The sequence below is a fragment of the Hyla sarda genome, chromosome 4 (genome assembly GCF_029499605.1).
Source record: "Hyla sarda isolate aHylSar1 chromosome 4, aHylSar1.hap1, whole genome shotgun sequence".
Taxonomy (NCBI): Eukaryota; Metazoa; Chordata; class Amphibia; order Anura; family Hylidae; genus Hyla; species Hyla sarda.
Window position 1 is genome coordinate 362,990,162 of NC_079192.1, and position 22,703 is coordinate 363,012,864.

The 22,703-nt window shown below is 42.9% G+C and overlaps 1 protein-coding gene across 2 annotated transcripts in view; it reads left to right on the top strand.

The window, feature by feature from the left end:
- LOC130267236 (F-box/LRR-repeat protein 21-like) overlaps window positions 1–10,666 on the top strand; it is a 28,644-nt gene extending 17,978 nt beyond the window's left edge. For both annotated transcript variants that reach the window (XM_056516652.1, XM_056516651.1), the window contains 3 exons: window positions 1,624–1,746; window positions 5,795–5,966; window positions 7,712–10,666. In XM_056516652.1, the coding sequence (XP_056372627.1) occupies window positions 1,624–1,746; window positions 5,795–5,966; window positions 7,712–8,355 (939 nt within the window). In that variant the 3' untranslated portion in view covers window positions 8,356–10,666. The remainder of the gene's footprint in view (window positions 1–1,623; window positions 1,747–5,794; window positions 5,967–7,711) is intronic.
- Window positions 10,667–22,703: the final 12,037 nt, after the last annotated feature.

Genomic DNA, 22,703 nt, shown 5'->3' on the forward strand with positions numbered 1-22,703 from the left:
CCATTCATGCCTATGGGAGGGGGCGTGACGGGCGTCATGCCCCCTCTCATAGACATGAATGGAGGGGGCATGGCGTGACGTCACGTCCCCAGTCCGGGAAACCTGGAGGTTTCCGAAGCTAGAGACGCAGTCCCCGCATAAAATGTGGGTGCTGCAGGGAGATCGCGGGGGGTCTCAACAGCAGGCCCCCCACAATCAGACATCTTATCCCCTATACTTTGGATAGAGGATAAAATATTTTTGCCCGGAATGCCCCTTTAATAGCAGCTGAAGGCTGCTAGAACTTTAGTGTTTAAAGGAAATCTGTCATCTCTATTTCAGTCTCAGAGCTCAAGTGTCAAGAAGGCTGTGCTAAGCCACAGGATGAACATCTCCTCCCTCCCTGCCTTGATTTATTCACTTACAGGGCTCGGCTTCCAGCTCGGTTTAAGCTCTATACCCCAATCAGTCAAGACAGGGAGGGATGGAGGAGGGATTAGGCCTGCATGCTGCGGCTCAGTTGGCAATTGAGTTCTGGAAATGAAACAGAGCTGACAGATTCTCTGTACCCCATAGTGCGGATTTACTAAGCAACATTCACCAGAATTCAGGCAAAACTCCTTAAAAAAAAACTGTCCTACGTGCTGGGTGCCAAGTTTGCTATGGATTTTAAAAGGTGGTCAAAAGGAGCTGGTAGTATTTACAGCCCCCTTTTCATGGTAGTAGTTACCTCCCCTTTTGGTGGTAGTAGTATACAGCCCCATTTTGGTGGTAGTAGTTACTTCCCCCTTTTGGTGGTAGTAGTTACTGCCCCCTTTTTGGTGGTAGTAGTTACTTCTCCTTTTGGTGGTAGTAGTTATAGCCCCCTTTTGGTGGCAGTAGTTACAGTCCCATTTTGGTGGTAGTAGTTACTTTTCCTTTTGGTGGTAGTAGTTACAGCCCCCTTTTGGTGGTAGTAGTTACTTCTCCTTTTGGTGGTAGTAGTTACAGCCCCCTTTTGGTGGTAGTAGTTACTTCTCCTTTTGGTGGTAGTAGTTACAGCCCCCTTTTGGTGGTAGTAGTTACCTCTCCTTTTGGTGGTAGTAGTTACAGCCCCCTTTTGGTGGTAGTAGTTACTTCTCCTTTTGGTGGTAGTAGTTATAGCCCCCTTTTGGTGGTAGTAGTTACAGCCCCCTTTTGGTGGTAGTAGTTACAGCCCCCTTTTGGTGGTAGTAATTACTTCTCCTTTTGGTGGTAGTAGTTACAGCCCCCTTTTGGTGGCAGTAGTTACAGCCCCCTTTTGGTGGTAGTAGTTACTTCTCCTTTTGGTGGTAGTAGTTACAGCCCCCTTTTGGTGGTAGTAGTTACTTCTCCTTTTGGTGGTAGTAGTTACAGCCCCCTTTTGGTGGTAGTAGTTACAGCCCCCTTTTGGTGGTAGTAGTTACTTCCCCTTTTGGTGGTAGTAGTTACAGCCCCCTTTTGGGGGTAGTAGTTACAGCCCCCTTTTGGTGGTAGTAGTTACTTCCCCTTTTGGTGGTAGTAGTTACTTCCCCTTTTGGTGCTAGTAGTAGCTTCTTCCATTCCTCCACCTCAGACAGTACTTCTGATATGTATATGTTAAATATAAGGCTATGCATTTAATACAGCTTTTCCTTTCTTTTCCAGGTTGATAGCTGCACAGAATCAGCAGAAGCTGCTTGTGACATTCTCTCTCAGCTTGTAAATTGTTCCATTAAAACTCTTGGATTAATATCAACAGCAAAGCCCAGTTTCATGAATGTCTCCAAGGTAAAAATGTGATTTACACTAGAATTAAAATTTGTGTTAAAATGTAACATTCTTTGTATTCAAAGATAGCAATAGTGAGAGCATGGTTACCATAGCAATGGCTTTCATGAAGGACATTCCTGTAAAATCATCCCTCTCACCTTCAGGAGATGGGAACGATTAACAGGTACATAAGAAAAGCTGTGCATACTATGGCAAATGCCTTACCATCTGATGTTTGGGGTACATAAGCAGTTACATGGACCCCAGAATGTTGTACATTCAATACAATGCTCCTAGACTGCTCTTCTTCCCCATGTTCATGTGCATCTATGTAATTTGAGGTGTGGCATCCTGGAACAGTGTCGGCAATCCAGCATTGTCCTGTTAATACTTGTACACTTGGAAGGCATTAAAAATTAAAGAGGCTTTTTAATAAGCTTCTACCATGAGTGAGCGTCTGCGACCTATATTCCACAACAAGTACCATAAAGCATTTTTTTCAGGATAGTCCTGGGCATCATATTAAACATGCATGAATAAGTAACTGTGAAATGAATAGTCATTTCAAAGCAGAACCATAGAAGAATCAATGTTTTGAAAAGGTTTTTGGGAACGTCACAAAGTACCTTAATATTAAATGGCCGCAGTGTACCCCCCTGTAGTCTTTGATTTGCAAATTTAAAGGGGTACTCCTGTGGAAAACTTTTTTTTTTCAATCAACTGGTGCCAGAAAGTTAAACAGATTTGTAAATTACTTCTATTAAAAAAAAATCTTAATCCTTCCAGTGCTGTTTAGGGCTGTATACTACAGAGGAAATGTTTTTCTTTTTGGATTTCTCTGATGTCACCACCACAGTGCTCTCTGCTGACCTCTGCTGTTCATTTTAGGAACTTTCCAGAGCAGCATATCTTTGCTATGGGGATTTTCTCCTGCTCTGGACAGTTCCTAAAATGTCAGCAGAGGTCAGCAGAGAGCACCGTAGTCGTGACATAAGAGAAATCCAAAAAGAAAAAAATGTCCTCTGTAATATACAGCCCCTAAAAACTGCTGGAAGGATTAGGATTTTTTAACAGAAGTAATTTACAAATCTGTTTAACTTTCTGGCATCAGTTGTTCTAAAAAAAAAAAGTTTTCCACAGGAGTACCCCTTTAATTATGAATGGCGGACGGAGGAATGCCGCAAGTTGCCATTTAAAGTCCAAAATGAGACACCGGATGAATGTGAATGGTCCCATTCAAATCAATGAGATCAGTTTTATCATCCGTTTTCCTCCAGTGCTTTTTCGATAGCACATTGACATCCCAAATATCTGCCATTTGGGGGGTTCAGCTGACTTTAATGTATATGGCCAACTTTAATGTATACAGGTACAGAAGACAAATAATCGAGTGTCATAGCTCATTTAGATTTAATCCTTTACTATTATTTTGAGATTGTGACAAATGTAAGTTCTGCAGTTAGCAGAAGTTGATTATCAAATATCATATACAGAAACTAAAAATGCTTAAAGTGGATAATATATGGGGAGATTTATTAAAACCTGTCAAGAGGAAAAGTTGCCCAGTGGCCCATAGCAACCAATCAGATTGCTTCTTTCATTTTGCAGAGGCCTTGTTAAAAACGAAAGAAGGAAGCTGATTGGTTGCTATGGGCAACTGGGCAACTTTTCCTCTGGACAGGTTTTGATAAATCTCCCCCATAAAGTTTACACCTGCATCGTACATGTTGTTAAAGGGGTTATTAACCATAAGGGGATTTTAGTACTTACCTGCCAGAACAGAGTATTTCCTGTTGGATTTTGTTCTCTAAACTCCACAGTTCCATCCAAGTTTGAGATCACTTTCCTTCCTCCCACACATCAGCCACCACACCCATTGAAACACAGTGTTTTCGAACAAGGGGTACTACAGCTGTTGCAAAATTGAAGCAGGACAGACTCCCTCTGATCACCTAACTAGTGATGTCAGGTCTCGACGGACTGCAACCTGGGAAATCCTGAGAAATGTATGCTGTTAAAAAATAAATATTGGGGTGATAATCACAGAAGAATAGTGAAACCACTGTCACACACAGGTACAGATACTATATTATGAACTACACTAACTTCACAACACCTGTAGCATAGTCAAATAAAAAAATCCTGAAATACCCCTTTAAAGGTATGATGTGGCTCAGACACAGTAGGACAGGAGCACTACTTCCTTGTAAATCCTAGGCTTTTATGTAATAATCAGATGTTACTTAGACCAAATAAGGTGCCATATGAATTTGACTAAATAGCACTTTAGAATTTTTTTATTGGCACAACTTTTTAAGGCCTCTACTGGCTACATACATTTCTTAATGCTTACCAATAACAAATAAAGTGGTAGAATTGGCTGTTACAGCATTCATGGTTTAGGGATTGAGAAAATTTATACAAGATGCTTTCTACAAATGACAATCATACACTGCTCAAAAAATTAAGGAAACACTTAAACAACACAATGTAACTCCAAGTCAATCACACTTCTGTGAAATCACACTGTCCACTCAGGAAGCAACACTGATTGACAATCAATTTCACATGCTGATGTGCTAATGGAACAGAAAACAGGGGGAAATTATAGGCAATTAGTGAGACACCCCCAATCAAAGAGTGGTGACCACAGACGGTGACCAGAGAGCACTTCTCAGTTCCTATGCTTCCTGGCTGATGTTTTGGTCACTTTTGAATGCTGGCGGTGCTTTCACTCTAGTGGTAGCATGAGACAGAGTCTACAACCCACACAAGTGGCTCAGGTAGTGTAGCTCATCCAGGATGGCACATCAATGCGAGCTGTGGCAAGAAGGTTTGCTATGTCTGTCAGCGTAGTGTCCAGAGCATGGAGGCGCTACCAGAAGACAGGCCAGTACATCAGGAGACATGGAGGAGGCCCTAGGAGGGCCACAACTTAGCAGCAGGACCGCTACCTCTGCCTTTGTGCATGGAGAAGCACTGCCAGAGCCCTGCAAAATGACCTCCAGCATGCCACAAATGTGCATGTGTCCACTCAAATGGTCAGAAACAGACTCCATGAGGGTGGTATGAGGGCTCAATGTCCACAGGTGGGGGTTGTGCTTACAGCCCAGCACCGTTAAGGACGTTTGGCATTTGCCAAAAAACACCAAGATTGGCAAATTCGCCACTGGCGCCCTGTGCTCTTCACAGATGAAAGCAGATTCACACTGGGCACAAGTAAAAGACATGACAGAGTCTGGAGACGCCGTGGAGAATGTTCTGCTGCCTGCAACATCCTCCAGCATGACCGGTTTGGCGGTGGGTCAGTAATGGTGTGGGGTGGCATTTCTTTAGGGGATCTGACAGCCCTCCATGTGCTTGCCAGAGGTAGCCTGACTGCCATTAGGTACCGAGATGACATCCTCACACCCCTTGTGAGACCATATGCTGGTGCGGCTGGCCCTGGGTTTCTCGTAATGCAAGACAATGCTAGACCTCATGTGGCTGGAGTGTGCCAGCAGTTCCTGCAAGAGGAAAACATTGATGCTATGGACTGGCCCGCCCGTTCCCCAGACCTGAATCCGATTGATCACATCTGGGACATCATGTCTCACTCCATCCACCAACGCCACGTTGCACCATACACTGTCCAGTAGTTGGCGGATGCTTTAGTTCAGGTCTGGGAGGACATCCCTCATCGGGAGAATGCCCAGGCATACTGGCACGTGGAGGCCACACACACACTACTGAGCCTCCCTTTGACTTGTTTTAAGGACATTACATCAAAGTTGGATCAGCCTGTAGTGTGATTTTCCACTTTGATTTTGAGTGTGACTCCATATCCAGACCTTTATGGGTTGATAAATTTGATTTCCATTGATAATTTTTGTGTGATTTTGTTGTCAGCCCATTCGACCTTCATTCAATGTAAAAACGAAAGTATTTCATATGATTAGTTCATTCATTCAGATCTAGGATGTGTTACCTTATTTTTTTGAGCAGTGTATAAAACCTTGATGACATGAATGACTTGTTATCAGAGCTGCACGATATATAATCAGTAATAATATCTTTTTTGTTTCAGTCACATTTTGTGTCTGCACTCACTGTAGTCTTTGTCAACTCAAAGTCGTTGTCTTCAATAAAGATTGATGATACTCCCGTGGACGACCCTTCCTTGAAAGTTTTAGTTGCTAACAACAGTGATACTTTGAAGCTATTGAAAATGAGCAGCTGTCCTCATGTATCACCTGCTGGTAAGATAAAGTAGCCTATGCTACTCATTTATAATAACCAAAGCTGGGAGTTTAATGTATTTTTCATTATACTGTAGCCGTATGATCTCTATACCATTTCTTACCCTTTTAATATTTTATTCTATATGCTGTATGTCTTGACTAACATATACCTATCATTCTAGGTGAATTATTGGAATAAACTGGTCAATCTCATATAGTGACTGTTAGCTAAGAATTTTTTTAAGAAACTCCCTATACACATACACATTAGGGGTTATTTACTAACATGATCCCAACTCTTTTTTTCTAGGATTTTGTGCCCAAATTGTGTCGCACTTTTCGTGTGCCAGAATTTGCGACCAAAAAAACCAAGACACTCCAATTTACAAGGAAAACCAGAAAAAGGGGTGTGGTCATGGGTGAAAGGGGGGAAGTCCTGACAAATGGGGCGTGTCCCCGACAGTTTTGTAAAATCCCAACATATTTACTAATGTTCTCACATAAACACGTGGTGGATTTGAGCTCTGAAAAACCTGACAGTTCAGAGCAGTTGTTTAAAAAAAACTCCACTCTTAGTAAATCACCCCATTCGGTTTGTGCATAATTTTGTGCATAATATTGTATACCTTCAACAATGGACCTAGTCACAGTTGGGAGTCTCCATGCTGTAGCTCAGAGGCAGGGATGATTCTGTTTGTCTCACCAGGTCTTGTACTAGGCCTGGAAACCTACTTGGGTCCTATTCTAGGGTTATGGGGTTCTTGTGCATCTTACGCTTAAAGCAAACGCTTTCTTCCTTCTATGAGGAAAATAATTCTGCCCTTGCTATGTCAGGGTTAGGGTCAGCACAGAGGAAGAGGTTTACTCCATGCTACCCTGAAGTGAACTCAATTCCTCTTTGCTTCTAAAGAGGCTGGGCTAGGTTTAGCCTCCAACTCTGGAAGGTTCCTACAGTGTGAGTGTTTGTGTGTTACTGTTTCACAATTTCTGCCTTGCCATAGAATAATAAAAAACAGATTATTAAGGGCCGATGGGTAGCAAAATCATCTGCAAAATATATGCTGCAAAATGCACAGCAAAATATGGCATGTGTGACCCCCCCCCCCCCCCCCCCCCCCAACTACATGAAGATCTAACCACAGGCTATAAAGGGGTCCCTGTGGGACACTACACAAGATCTGACAAAAAACTATTTTGGAGACACAGTAGCAGAGTATTTATGAGGTTGTAAATGTTACATAGAAAACACAAACATTATGGTTTACTGATCAACAACATAAACTTTCGAATAGTAGCCCGAATTCCTATTGCTGCTAGGTGAAAATCTCCTTTCTTATTATTAAGATTGTGAAGGAACAGATCAATGTAATGATTGTCTAGGAAAAGATTTAAGCATTACGTTCACGATATCTCACTGCCTAGCAGCCTTGGATAGATTGATACGGTTCAGTTGGACTTGACTATTTAGTTAGGTCTTAGTTCTTATTGAGGCCCTGTTTTCTTCTCTCCACAATCCCATTCTTTGTGTCTATAATGGGCATCCATCTACCTCCTTGATGAAGCCTGCCTTTTCACTATCCTGTTAGGTGATACCATGTTCCGCACTATATTACTGTTGCCTCTCCCTGCATGGTGTCTTTTTGTAGCATATTGTGATACCAATACATAAATTTCAATACTAAATGAAAGTTTTTAGAACTAGAAATATTGCGAATTGGTGGTCTAGAACACGACTAAAACTACAATTCTTGTTTTATCATTAGGAATATTGTGTGTGGCTGATCAGTGTCATGGATTAAGAGAACTCGCCCTGAATTATCATCTTTTAAGCGATGAATTACTCTTGGCACTTTCAACTGAAAAACATGTTCGTCTTGAACACCTTCGTATTGATGTAGTTAGTGAAAATCCAGGTCAAACGCAATTTCACACCATAAAGAAACAAAGCTGGGATGCCCTTATCAGGCACTCTCCAAAGGTCAATATTGTTATGTACTTTTTCCTATATGAAGAGGAATTTGATGCATTTTTCCGAGAGGAGACTCCAGTTACTCATCTCTACTTTGGCCGAGCTGTGAGCAAGGCTATGCTAGGTCGTATAGGTATGAACTGTCCCCGACTAATCGAACTTGTGGTTTGTGCAAATGGACTTCAGCCTTTGGATGATGAGTTGATTCGTATAGCTGACCGTTGCAAAAACTTGACTGCCATTGGACTTGGAGAGTGTGAAGTGTCCTGCAGCGCATTTGTTGAGTTTGTAAAAATGTGTGGAAGAAGACTGACACAACTCTCTATTATGGAGGAAGTACTTATTCCAGACAACAAGTACAATCTGGAGCAAATCCATTGTGAAGTTTCAAAGTACCTTGGAAGAATGTGGTTTCCAGATATGATGCCAACTTGGTAGACCAAAGAAGTTTATGACTTAGGAAGTGTCTTACTTTTGCTTGCTATGCAATTACAAGTTACAAAAATAGAGAATATGTTATATTAAGTTGTACTTACAAAGCAAACAAAATCATTTCAAAACGAACCTTACCCAACATCACATATAATGCAATTTTTATATTATTTATAGAGGGTACTGGGCTAGTCATATATCGTCTAAAATGTACAGCTGGTATCGATAGATTTTTTTGTAATTGTGCCTGGTATTCTGAGAAATATGTAAACGTGCAGATAATTATTTAAGTTCTTTGTAGCTCTAAAAAGAAGATTATACCATTGATGCTGTATTGCATAGAAAAGAATGTGCAGCCGAAATTTAAGGCAATAACTATGCTTACCACTCACCAATATGCTGCATCACTGTATGTGATAACGTGTTATATGGTTTGCTTGTAGAATAGCTGTCTCTTATTTCTCAGAGGGCCCATGAAATACCCAGCTTTGATACTTGATATTGAAGTGTTCAATTGCTATTATTGTGCTACTCATGGAGTGCAAAAATGCAATATAATTTAACAGGAAAAAATGTTGCTAATCTACAAGACAGTCACAGTATACAACACTCAACATTATCCATCAGGATGTTTGTAAAGTAGACATTTTCCTCATGTTGGAAGGTCCGAACCCCCCCAGCCGGTTCATCATCAGACCCAGGGGAGAAAGCCTTGTGTCTAGTCGCCCCGATACCTCTGCACTGGAATTGGTTCAGGCCTGTGCTCTCTCAGCCCGACTCTAGTCACCTCCCATCCCCGACTCTTCTATCAGTCTCTTTCCTTATCACCTCCCTTCTCCCTCGGTCTCCGTTACTGGGCCAGGAAAGCTGCTGGACTCCCACACAACGCTCCACAGTCGGTGTGCCGGCCCCGAGTGACGGTTCCCTGGGGATGAGGGTCAGTTTACGGAAGACAAGAAAAGAACCGAGACATCGGGAAGCTTCCACGGCCAGCAACGCAGCCAGGCCTGACAAATGGGAGCCAGCGGCAGCAGGCGTTACCAATATTGTATAAAGCATGGAACTGGTAGGTTCTCGAGAACAGACTAGCTCTTGCTAATAGATGGGTTGGGGAACCTTTCTATTAACTATTTTCTAAATAAGGAGACTCATGCATGAAACTCACTGGGTGTCAAATGGTTGCCTCAGCAACTGTACCACCCAGGGTGGCCTGTGTCGCTCCACACTTGATGTAAAGATTGGGCAGGTGCTGAAATTTGTATCTACACTTTCATTACCTTATAGTCCTAAGCATCAAAAATTACAGGCAAAAGGAAGCTATTGAGCAACATTGTTATACGATGCCAAGAATTTGTGGGTTTAATGACCCAAACTGACAGTAACATGGATCCCTAATGCACTGATGAGAGACTGACTTAATACTCTGAAGGGAGCAGCTGGAAAAGGAACTTTGAGGGGTGGTAACACTAGAAAATGGCTTATATTTTAACAGTTGAATTGGAGGTATACATTAATACACATTTACTAGTTTGTTTATAGGTCTGTATATACCGTATAAGATTAGAATAATTCTGCTGCAGTGATTCTGTAGGTACATACGTATTTATTAAAATAAAATGCAGTTTGTAATATTTATATAGCATAATGTCAATGCCTTTTTTGTTTTTCATATTCATTCTGCTTCATATTACCTTTTTGTGTTCTTAGATGCTTAAAGAAAATAATATCTTACAATAATTTTAAGATATTACATAAAATCTATTAGGTAAGCAAGAGCATGGTTCAAAACATTATGCAGATTAAGGACATTATCCAGTTGTCCACAAGCTTTTGTCCGACTTGTGAGCAGCACCTTTTTTTTTGTTTTTGTGTCTTTAACTTCTCTGTATTAATCTCTGAAACACATGTATAGAAATGAGACATTCATAATTTGATACAAGTGTCATGAAGTATCATATTTTAAATCAGACCCATTATAACATTTCCATTTTGTTTGTTTTGTGTACGTTATTGATCATAAACGGAGCTTAGTGTCTTTGGCTTATCACAAACTGCCTGCAAATTTGTTTTCCTAAAAGGTTTTTATTGCATTTCATCTTGAGTTAAAGATTAGTAACGCTTCCCTATTAGAGAGCTGGAGATAACAAAGCGAGAAGCGGAGCTCTGTGATACAATACATTTCATAACATATAAAATACACAATAAACTGGTGTGTACGTAACCTAGATTAACACCCTGTTGAAAAACAAAAAAATGGGACTCCTGATAGGATGCACATATGTATGAAGAAAATAGTAACTCATGGTACCATGGTGGAAATGCATAGAAATAGAACCAAAGGACTACATCTAAATACTACAGTATACAAATTCAAACCTAGAGGCAAGAGTATTTTTTTAAATCAAATCTTAAAAAAAAAATAAAATAATAATAATAATAATAATATAGAGAAAAATAAATAGAACAAATTTAAGCAAAATGAAGGCAAACAGTAGACAAAGTATGAATGGAGGGTATGGGGAAGGGGTGGTGGTGGTAGGGCTATGGAGGGGGACATAGATCTTACCTAATGTGTGAACACTGAGATGAAGAGTGATTCCAAATTTAGCCTCCCAAGAGTGGCAAGAGTATGATTGCCGAAGCTCCCCACTGACACAACGTTTCCCCTCTGAAGGCTTCATTTTCTTTCTTTTTCTAGAGCAATTCAAGTAAGAGAAAGACCACAAAGTTCATGCACATACCATGGTCCAATGCGTGAAACATCATGGAGTAAAAACGCCAATAAGAATACATCCCTGTGCTCCGATAAGGTGGAAATGCATCACAGTCTTGTGACACGTTGGGACCGGATATATCACCGTCAATCATAACGGCAACACATAAACATTTCCAAAACAGCTAAACATAGCATAGCATTGATCAGTGTTATCAGTGCTCGATTGCTCCAGGCTGCTGAGGCTTCTTGGACCATCGAGCAACTGATCAGACAGCAGGGAGGCAGGTAAGGGCCCTCCAGCCATCCTCCCAGTTGATTGGGTAACCTCGATTTTACCACAGTGGTCCCGATCAGCTCCGCTGAGCTGCCAGACTGTTTTTTTTTTCTATTTTAGATGTTGCAATCAACTTTGATTACGGCATCTAAGGGGTTAATGTCGGGCATCACCACGATCAGTGATGTCGGGCATTAGACACGGGTCCTGTCAGCTGATAGCCACCGAGACCACTCTACTATGAAGCAAGCTCAGCTCCTGAGCCCGCATCATAAACGGGGATCAGGTGCAGGGCGTACAGGTACGCCCTGCATCCTTAAGGAATTCAAGTTTGTTGTAAAACATTTGAAAAAGCCAATGAAATACTGGGAGAATATAGAGTGGTCAGATGAGAGCTAAACTGAACAGTTTGGATGTCATAATACACATCATGTTTGGAGAAATGGCAGTGCACATAACCTGAAAAATATTATATCAACGGTGAAGTTGAGGTGGGATTATAAGCATGTCGTCTATGTAATGACCGCATAAAACTATTTTAGTTACGTGTGGGGTGAGTTCTAATGAGAAAAGGGCCCACTCCCACAGCCCTTGGAACAGATTGGCATTAGCTAGTGAACAAACTGCCCCCATAAATGTGGTTTGGAGTTGTAGGTTGAGGACCCCTTTAAATACAAAAAATGTGTGATAATGCAAGTCAGAAGTTGCTTTAAAACTTTTTACACAAGTCAGTGTTGACGTCACTTGTTTCCAAAAAGTACTTTACAGCCACAATTCCATCTGTGTGCCAAATCAAAGTGTACCAGAACTCAGCATCACAGGTAACCAAAAAAATTTGTTAAGCACATCTGTGAAATTTTTTATATAAGAAAGAAGTACTTTGATTAATGATTTAAAGTATATTCAATTATTTACATACCGAATTAGAACTATACACAATAGGTCGTCCTTGTGGTACCAGTGGGTTCTTGTTGATTTTGCCAAGTAAGTTACTAGTCAAATTTGTTGGCTGTTGAATCACTAGTCCCTCCATGTTTTTTTTTAGTCAGGATCCCACATTGCATTCTCTGAGATGTCAAACATACCTATGTATTCACAAACTCTCAAATATGATTTACATCTAGCCGAAGTGCAGGAATGTAAATGTGTGCAATGATAGGTGTTATCATTGCACACATTTACATTCCTGCACTTCGGCGTATTTATTACATATTTGTACTACTACATTGTAGCATTATTCCATGTACATAGAAACAAAGAAGAGGATCGAGCTCTTGAAGATGCTAAAATTGTGGATGACTAAGAGCGCACCTGCACTTGAAACACGTCATCTGTCTACATGCTGTCCATGTGTATGTCTGTTTGGAAATAAATCCACAATTTTAGCATCTTCAAGAGCTGGATCCTCTTCTTTGTTTCTTCATATGTGCTATGCTGCCCAGCATTGGAATCCGTGCTCCGGCTTCCGTACATGGAATAATTTCCACCATCCCTTTTTTTTTTTCTATCCCTGCCTATTGCCCATCTATCCCTAACCCCCTCACTGCCTTTAATTTTATGTTTTAACATATTAAAAATGCCTTTTGTCTGCCTGGTAGTGTGCTCACTTATCAGGCAGACTTCCCCAGCGGGTGCGACGTCACTGATGCCTGCTGGGGGGGACTTCCGCCCTTAGTTCACCTGTACAGTGTACCGTCAACTGTTTCCCCACTACAACTCACAGCTTGCCCTGACATCCCTTGGCTGTCAGGGCATGCTGGGAGTTGCAGCGGGGAAACAACTGGAGGCACACTGTATAGGTGAAACCAGTATCTGTGATGCCCCCAGCTGCCGCACATCCCGCTCCCCCGAGCCCCACCGCGCAACCCGGTCCAACCGCAACATGGTGTGCATGCACCCTAACAGTGTTTCCCAACCAGGGCACCTCCAGCTGTTGCAAAACTACAACTCGTAGTGCCCCTTTATGACGTCACGTTTCTACTCCCAGCATGCAGCGCGGGGTGTGTTTCTATCTATGCTAAGGAGGAGTGTTGCGGTTTTTGTTGACCGGTAGACCGGCAGCCATACTCCTGAGCTACACCTATAACTGGACCAAACACTCACCGGAGTTCACTCTACTAGTCAGTATGCAGCCGGCTGGGCGGAAAGCTCGCTCATTGGTTGACCGAGCTGTCAATCACACGCGCTTGGCCCGGGGCTTGGTCACGTGGTGTTTAGAACTCTCGCTTTGAATGAAGTGCGCTCGCTCCCACCTGTCTGATTGGCAGGCAGGGAGCGAGCGCAGTCTGACTGAATTCGGACTGATGCCCAGCCGGCATCTGTCCGAATTCATGCGTGACGTCACGCCAGGCTGCAGGCGGCCACTAGGAGGGAGACCCCTAGTGGCCGTTTTTTAAATGTAAATAAAACGATTTTAATGGGAATTTTTTTTATAAATGTATATTAGAGATATGTTGTAGTACATAAGTACAAAAAATAAAAAAGTTTGGTGACAGTGCCCATTTAACTGCTGCAGTGTTGTAACACTATGGGTATCATTCTAAAAGTCTTTTATTCACTATTCATTGCTCCATCTGAAGACCTCGTTACACAGAGACAAAACAACAAACATGCAGCAGAATGTGATCTCTGCTTCTGGTGAAATGGACACTGATACTGACACCTTGATTAAGTCTGTTATGAGGATAATGGAATCTTCCTGTGCAAAAATGCCTCCCAGGACAGAAATAGCCTGTGAATTACCCAGTCAGTCATTCTGTTGTAGCTTCTCAAGAAAATAGACAGGTAGCGGCACTAGCAACATAAATCCTCACACTCTAGGAACAGCTGAGAGAGTCTCTGTTCTGACCCACAGTGGTGCTAGGACAGAGAGTCAAGCATCAGAATACAATGTAGCAATGTAAAGAAACATAGCCTGCACTCACCGTTCAGTACGGGTCTAACGGCCTCGGATACCGGACCTCCTCGGTAGCGTGGGATTCACAGCAGCTGCTGACAGCGCTCAGAAACAGGCAAACAGCCTGTTTCTGAGCACTGTCAGCAGCTGCTGTGAATCCCACGCTACCGAGGAGGTCCGGTATCCGAGGCCGTTAGACCCGTACTGAGCGGTGAGTGCAGGCTATGTTTCTTTACATTGCTACAGTCATTCTGTTGTATCTGCTATAATCAAGAGAGATTGGAAGCACCCAGACAACAAGCTAGATCTGGGTTCCAGGTTCAACTCTGTATGCAGCTGGGGGTCCATCCGCCCCATACAAGTCAGCCTGTGGGGGTCCCTCTGCCATCACCAGACATCTACCCCATACCCCCATACTTACCATACGAGTCAGCCTCGGGGGGGGGGGGGGGGGGGCAGACGTGGCACCAGGAATCTGCCCTGTATGAGTCAGGCGAGGGGCCCTCTGCCACCACCAGGCTCGCATGCTGAACAAGTCCTAACCCTCTGCCCCAAACACTAGTTAGCAGTTAGTTCTTGTGTAGCAGGGGGGGGGGGGGGGGGCCCTTAGCCACTGCCAGCCATCTGACCAGAAAGAAAGAAAGCATCACAGACACTTGCTGGTGAATACTATTATCTGGCATAAGGGCTTTCTCCTCCTGAGTTGCTTTAAAAGTGTACATTGAAAAAGTTTAAGGCCGTATGATTTTTGGTCCAGGTAACTGTACCTCCCAGCGTGGCCTGCATCACACTGGAGCTGAAGATTGCACAGACCTGAAACAGTTTTAAGTGAAATTATTATTGTCACATGCATCATTTAAAAATATGGCGCAGAGACATGAATGGCAGTGTTGTGTTTTCTTTTTTGTGCACTTTAAAAGGGTTATCCAGCATAAGGTGATTTTAGTACGTACCGGGCAGACAGTAATGGACATGCTTAGGAAGGATCTGCGCTTGTCTTGGGCTAAATGGCTATGCTGTGAGATTACCAGAACACTGTGGCTAGCTTTCTCTGAACTTGTATTTCCTGTTTTCAGTTTTCTTGTTTGCCTACAAATCCCATGATACCATTTTCCTTCTTCCCACACATCAGCTACCCCACCCATTGAAACATAAATGAGCTGCAGACCTGTGGTTTTAAATCAGAGTGCCTCCAGCTGTTGCATTACTTGCAGATTGATCCCTCCACACATTGAAGCAGACAGGCTCCCTGTAATCAGCTGACTAGTGAGTCAGGTCTCGGCCGCATTGCAAGCTGGGAAAAATCCGAGACAACAGTCATTTTGTATGCTGATAAAAATAAGTATTGGGATGAAAATCACATAAGAATTGTGAGAAAACCGTCAAACACAGGTACAGACACTGTTTTATGAACTACACTAACTTTACATCCCCTGTAGCATAGTCAAATAAAAAAAAATTCCCAGAATACCCATTTAACACTAGTAAAACTGTCCCATTGGGGAAGATTTAGCTTTTGCGTGAACATTTTCTGTGTTTGACTAAAGAAATTGCGCACAAAACAAAGTTGTGTGAATTTTTATACAAGATACTCAAAGATGGAAAAAAAAAAAGGCAACAATGGATCCTACATCAACTGGAGAAGAGTATTCCTGTGCAAAAATCCTTTTTCACAGATGATAAATGCAGCAAATATATTTGCACACAAAGCCTAGGGAAAGCGATAGCTAGGTTGCTGCTAGGTGGTGTATTCAGGGTCCACTTTACTCCTAAAGCCCTAGTCTAACATCTGCTTTAAGGACAGCACCCTTTTTAGGGCTCAAATATCAGTCCGTGTGTCTTGCAACAGCTGGAGGCACCCTGGTTGGGAGGGAACCGCTGGTTAAAAGGGGGGCTCTAACTATGTGCTGCCTAATGTGGGGCAATCTATGTGGTGCCTAACATGGGGGAATCTATGTGCTGCCTAATATGGGGGAATCTATATGCTGCCTAAAGGGGGGATCTAACTATGTGATGCCTAAAGGGGGGCTCTATGTGCTGCCTAAAGGGGGCTAAAGCACGTTATTCCAAAGAATTTAGGAATAATAGGTGATTTATGCCCTTTATGGATTAAAACCAGACTCTGCATCAACTATGTAATTTTCCATGGGAGTTTTGCCATGGATCCCCCTCCAGCACGCCACAGTCCAGGTGTTAGTCCCCTCGAAACAACTTTTAAATCACTATTGTGGCCAGAAAGAGTCCCTGTGGGTTTTAAAATTCGCCTCCCATTGAAGTCAATGGTGGTTCGCCCGGTTCGCGAATATTTGCGGAAGTTCGCGCTCGCGAACCGAAAAATTTATGTTCGCGACATCACTAGTCTTGCGCCTTCAATAACTGGCTGCAGCAGCCCAACATACTTTTTTTTTTTTTTTGCTCTAAATACATTTCAAGGGAATATCCAATCACATGTACATGCATCTAATCGGATACTGTATTGAGCCCCTAAGGTCATGTATCCAATTTCATGAGGATATTAATGATGTTACTAAAACATTATATCAAAGACTATCATGTTTGATAATAGGTTAGTAAGCCAGTGTATCTAAGCCCATCATATTTTGGACTATTTAAAAGGATGCTCCACCCAGCGTTTGGAACATTGTTCCAAACGCTGGGTGCGGGGGTCATGATGTCACACCACACCCCTCAATGCAAGTCTATGGGAGGGTGCATGGAAGCCACCACACCCCCTCCCATAGACTTGCCTTGAGGGGGCATGGTATGACATGACCCCCACAGCCCACACCCAACGTTGGGAAAAAAAAGTGTTCGAACGCTGGGGCAGTGGAGTACCCCTTTAAGCCTGTCATTCCTGATACTGTCTGTAGAGCAGGCAAATCTCTGCATATCGTGTGATCACAGGAAAATCCAATGTAAGGTGACATGAAAAGGAATCATGTATATTCTTCAGCATATCTCACTTATTTAACCCAACAAGAATTGTGGTACTGCCTTATTAACATTAACCCCTTAAGGACCAGGCCATTTTACACATTAGGACCAGAGCGTTTTTTGCACATCTGACCATTGTCACTTTAAACATTAATAACTCTGGAATGCTTTTAGTTATCAATCTGATTCCGAGATAGTTTTTTCGTGACATATTCTACTTTAACATAGTGGTAAAATGTTGTGGTAACTTACATCCTTTCTTGGTGAAAAATCCCAAAATTTGATGAAAAATTTGAAAATTTAGCATTTTTCTAACTTTGAAGCTCTCTGCTTGTAAGGAAAATGGATATTCAAAATATTTTTTTATTTTATTCACATTTCCAATATGTCTACTTTATGTTTGCATCATAAAATTGACGTGTTTTTACTTTTGGAAGACACCAGAGGGCTTCAAAGTTCAGCAGCACTTTTCCAATTTTTCACAAAATTTTGAACCTCGCTTTTTTTCAGAGACCAGTTCAGGTTTGAAGTGGATTTAAAGGGTCTTCCCATTAGAAATACCCCACAAATGACCCCATTATAAAAACTACACCCCCCAAAGTATTCAAAATTACAATCAGTAAGTGTTTTAACCCTTTAGGTGTTTCACAGGAATAGCAGCAAAGTGAAGAAGAAAATTCACAATCTTTATTTTTTACACTCGCATGTTCTTGTAAACCCAATTTTTGAATTTTTACAAGGGGTAAAAGGAGAAAAAGTATACTTGTATTTGTAGCCCAATTTCTCTCGAGTAAGCACATACCTCATATGTCTATGTAAAGTGTTCGGCGGGCGCAGTAGAGGGCTCAGAAGAGAAGGAGCGACAAGGGGATTTTGGAGAGTACGTTTTTCAGAAATGGTTTTTGGGGGGCATGTTGCATTTAGGAAGCCCCTATGGTGCCAGAACAGCAAAAATAACCCACATGGCATACCATTTTGGAAACTAGACCCCTTGGGGAACGTAACAAGGAATAAAGTGAGCCTTAATACCCCACAGGTGTTTCACGACTTTTGCATATGTAAAAAAAATAATTTTTTTTTTCACTAAAATGTGTGTTTCCTCCCAAATTTAGCATTTTTGCAAGGGTTAATAGCAGAAAATACCCCCCAAATTTTGTAACCCCATCACTTCTGAGTATGGAGGCACCCCATAAGTTGGCATGAAGTGCATTACGGGCGAACTACAATGCTCCGAAGAGAAGGAGTGATATTTGACTTTTTGAGAGCAAATTTTGCTCGGGGGGCATGTCGCATTTAGGAAGCCCCTATGGTGCCAGAACAGCAAAAAAAAAAACACATGGCATATCATTTTGGAAACTAGACCCCTTGAGGAGCGTAACAAGGAATAAAGTGAGCCTTAATACCCCACACGGGTTTCACGACTTTTGCATATGTAAAAAAATATATATATTTTTTTCACTTAAATGTGTGTTTCCCCCCCAAATTTCACATTTTTGCAAGGGTTAATAGCAGAAAATACCCCCCAAAATTTGTAACCCCATCTCTTCTGAGTATGGAGGTACCCCATAAGTGGACCTGAAGTGCACTACGGGCGAACTACAATGCTCAGAAGAGGAGGAGCACCATTGAGCTTTTGGAAAGAGAATTCGTTTGGAATGGTAGTCAGGGGCCATGTGCATTTACAAAGCCCCCCGTGGTGCCAGAACAGTGGACCCCCCCCCCCCACATGTGACCCCATTTTGGAAACTACACCCCTCACAGAATTTAATAAGTGGTGCAGTGAGCATTTACACCCCACTGGCGTTTGACAGATCTTTGGGACAGTGGGCTGTGCAAATGGAAAATTACATTTTTCATTTTCACGGATCACTGTTCCAAAAATCTGTCAGACACCTGTGGGGCGTAAATGCTCACTGCGCCCCTTATTACATTACATGAGGGGTGTAGTTTCCAAAATGGGGTCACATATGGGGGGGGGGGTCCATTGTTCTGGTACCATGGGGGCTTTGTAAACACAAGTGGCCTTCAATTCCGGACAAATTTTATCTTCAAAATCCCAATGGCGCTCCCTCTCTTCTGAGCATTGTAGTGCACCCATAGAGCACTTTACATCCACATATGGGGTATGCTCTTACTCAGAAGAAATTGGGTTACAAATTTTGGGGGGCTTTTTTTTATTTTCCCTTGTGAAAATGAAAAATTTAGGGTGACACCAGCATTTTAGTGAAAAATTTTTTTTTTTTTCATTTTCCCATCCAACTTTAATGAAAATTTGTCAAACACCTGTGGGGTGTTCAGGCTCACTATACCCCTTGTTACGTTCCGTGAGGGGTGTCGTTTCCAAAATGGGGTCACATGTCTGTATTTATTGTTTTGCGCTTATGTCAGAACCGCTGTAAAATCAGCCACCCCTGTGCATCACCAATTTAGGCCTCAAATGTACATGGTGCGCTCTCACTCCTGAGCCTTGTTGTGCGTCCGCAGAGCATTTTACGCCCACATATGGGGTATCTCCGTACTCAGGAGAAATTGCGTTACAAATTTTGGGGGTCTTTTTTTCCTTTTACCTCCCGTGAAAATAAAAAGTAAAGGACAACGCCAGCATGTTAATGTAAAAAAAATTTTTTTTTTACACTAACAGGCTGGTGTAGACCCAACTTTTCTTTTTCATAAGGGGTAAAAGTAAAAAAAGCCCCCAAAATTAGTAACGCAATTTCTCCCGAGTACAGAGATACCCCATATGGGGCACTAAACTGTTTCCTTGAAATACGACAGGGCTCCGAAGTGAGAGAGCGCCATGCGCATTTGAGGACTAAATTAGGGATTGCACAGGGGTGGACATAGGGGTATTCTACGCCAGTGATTCCCAAACAGGGTGCATCCAGCTGTTGCTAAACTCCCAGCATGCCTGGACAGTCATTGGCTGTCCGGAAATGCTGGGAGTTGTTGTTTTGCAGCAGCTGGAGGCTCTGTTTTGGAAACACTGCCGTACAATACGTTTTTTATTTTTTATTAGGGGGACAGTGTAAGGGGGTGTATATGTTGTGTTTTACTCTTTATTATGTGTAAGTGTAGTGTTTTTAGGGTACGTTCACACTGGCGGGTTTACAGTGAATTTACCGCTAGGAGTTTGCGCTGCGGTGAAAAATTTGCCACAGCCCAAACTTGAAGCAGAAAACTTACTGTAAACCCGCCAGTGTGAATGTACCCTGTACGTTCACATGGGGGGGGCAAACCTGCAGCTGTTTCAAAACTACAACTCCCAGCATGTACTGACAGACCGTGCATGCTGGGAGTTGTACTTTTGCAACAGCTGGAGGCACACTGGTTGGAAAACCTTCAGTTAGGTTCTGTTACCTAACTCAGTATTTTCCAACCAGTGTGCCTCCAGCTGTTGCAAAACTTCAACTCCCAGCATGTACTGATCGCCGAAAGGCATGCTGGGAGATGTAGTTATGCAACAGCTGGAGGGATCGCAACTACAACTCCCAGCATGCCCAGAGAGCTGTTTAGGCTTGCTGGGAGTTGCAGTTTTGCAACATCTGTAGAGCTATAGTTTAGAGACCACTGCATAGTGGTCTCCAAACTGTGGACCTCCAGATGTTGCAAAACTACAACTCCCAGCATGCCCAGACAGCAAACTGCTGTCTGGGCATGCTGGGAGTTGTAGTTTTGCAAGATCTGGAGGTGCACAGTATAGAGATCACTTTGCAGTGGTCTCAAACTGTAGACCTCCAGCTGTTGCAAAACTGCAACTCCCAGCAAGCCTAAACAGCTCTCTGGGCATGCTGGGAGTTGTAGTTTTGCAACATCTGGAGGGTTACAGTTTAGAGACCACTATAGTGGTCTCAGACTGTAGCCCTCCAGATGTTGCTAAGTAACTCACCGGCTTCCGTTGGATCCAGGGAGCTGCGTCATGGTCCTCTTCTTCCGCCGTTCATCGCCCGCTGCCGCCGCTGATCGTCGCCGCTGCCGTCGCCGATGGGTAAGTGGATCTTCGGCGCCGGTCCCTGTCGGTTTCCCCGTCCTGCCCCGCCTATTGTGGGAGGGCAGGACGGGGAAACCGAAAGAAAACCCCTCCGCCCCCGATCTGCTATTGGTGGTCGCGTCTAGACCACCAATAGCAGAGATAGGAGGGGTGGCAACTCTGCCACCTCACTCCTATCACTACAGGGGGATCGTGGGTGTCTAGGACACCCGCGATCCCCCTTCTATTCCGGGTCACCGGGTCACCATAGACCCGTATGACCCGGAATCGGCGCAAATCGCAAGTGTGAATTCATTTGCGATTTGCGCCGATCGCCGACATGGGGGGTCTAATGACCCCCCTGGGCATTTGCGCGGGGTGCCTGCTGATAGATATCAGCAGTCACCCCGGCGCGATCCCCGCCCGGCGCGCGGCGGGGACCGAAATTCCCACGGGCGTACAGGTACGCCCTTGGTCCTTAAGTACCAGGGAGCAAAGGCGTACCTGTACGCCCTTGGTCCTTAAGGGGTTAAAACACACAAATCACTGGGTCCAGATGGCATCCATCTCAGAGGTTTGCAGGAAGTAAAAGAGAACTCCAGCAAAATTAAATTACCTTTATATAGCTGCACAAGCTAAAAAGTTAAATAACTTTGTAATATACAAGTATTATCTTTGCTGAGAAAATACCTTGTTTCATTCAGCTTTTCCTCCAGGCAGGAAGATCAGTAGTTGTCATTAGTGTTGAGCGGCATAGGCCATATTCGAATTCGCGAATATATGGACGAATATTCATCATATATTCACGAATATTCGCATATTCGTAACATTCTCGTTTTATTTTCGCATATGTGAAAATTTGCGTATGCGAAAATTAGCATATGCAAAAATTTGCATGTGCAAAAATTAACATATGCTAAAATTCGCACACCGATCTCACACAGTAGTATTCGAGCCTTCTTTACACCACACAAGCTGGAAGCAGAGAGGGATGATCACTGTGATGTATACTGTGTAAAAAAAAAAACAAAAAAAAAAAACGAATATTCGTAATTACGAATATATAGTGCTATATTCGCGAATATGCGATATTCGCGAATAAAATTCGCATTGCGAATATTCACGAGCAACACTAGTTGTCATACATGACTTGTCCACATTTTGCTTGGTGCTAAAAGCTACAATGTCACAATCCCTTCTCCTGAACTCAGAGCCAGACGCTTCACTTTGTAATGGGCAGTGACTGGCAGAGGTTAACACATCCCCTTCACATATATATCTATCTATATTCCCTGCTTCCCTAACCATGTTACCTACTCAGCTTAGTGAAGGCCCATTCCTTCATGCAGAGCTCCTCTAGAGCAGTGATGTTTTGGGGTTGTCACTGGGCAACACAGGACTTTTAACTCCCTCCAAAGGTTTTCTATGGGGTTGAGATCTGGAGACTGGCGGCCACTCCAAGACCTTGAAATGCCTGTTAAGAAGCCACTCCTTCGTTGTCCGGGCGGTTTGTTTGGGTTCATGGTCATGCTGAAAGACCAAGCCACGTTTCATCTTCAACACCTTT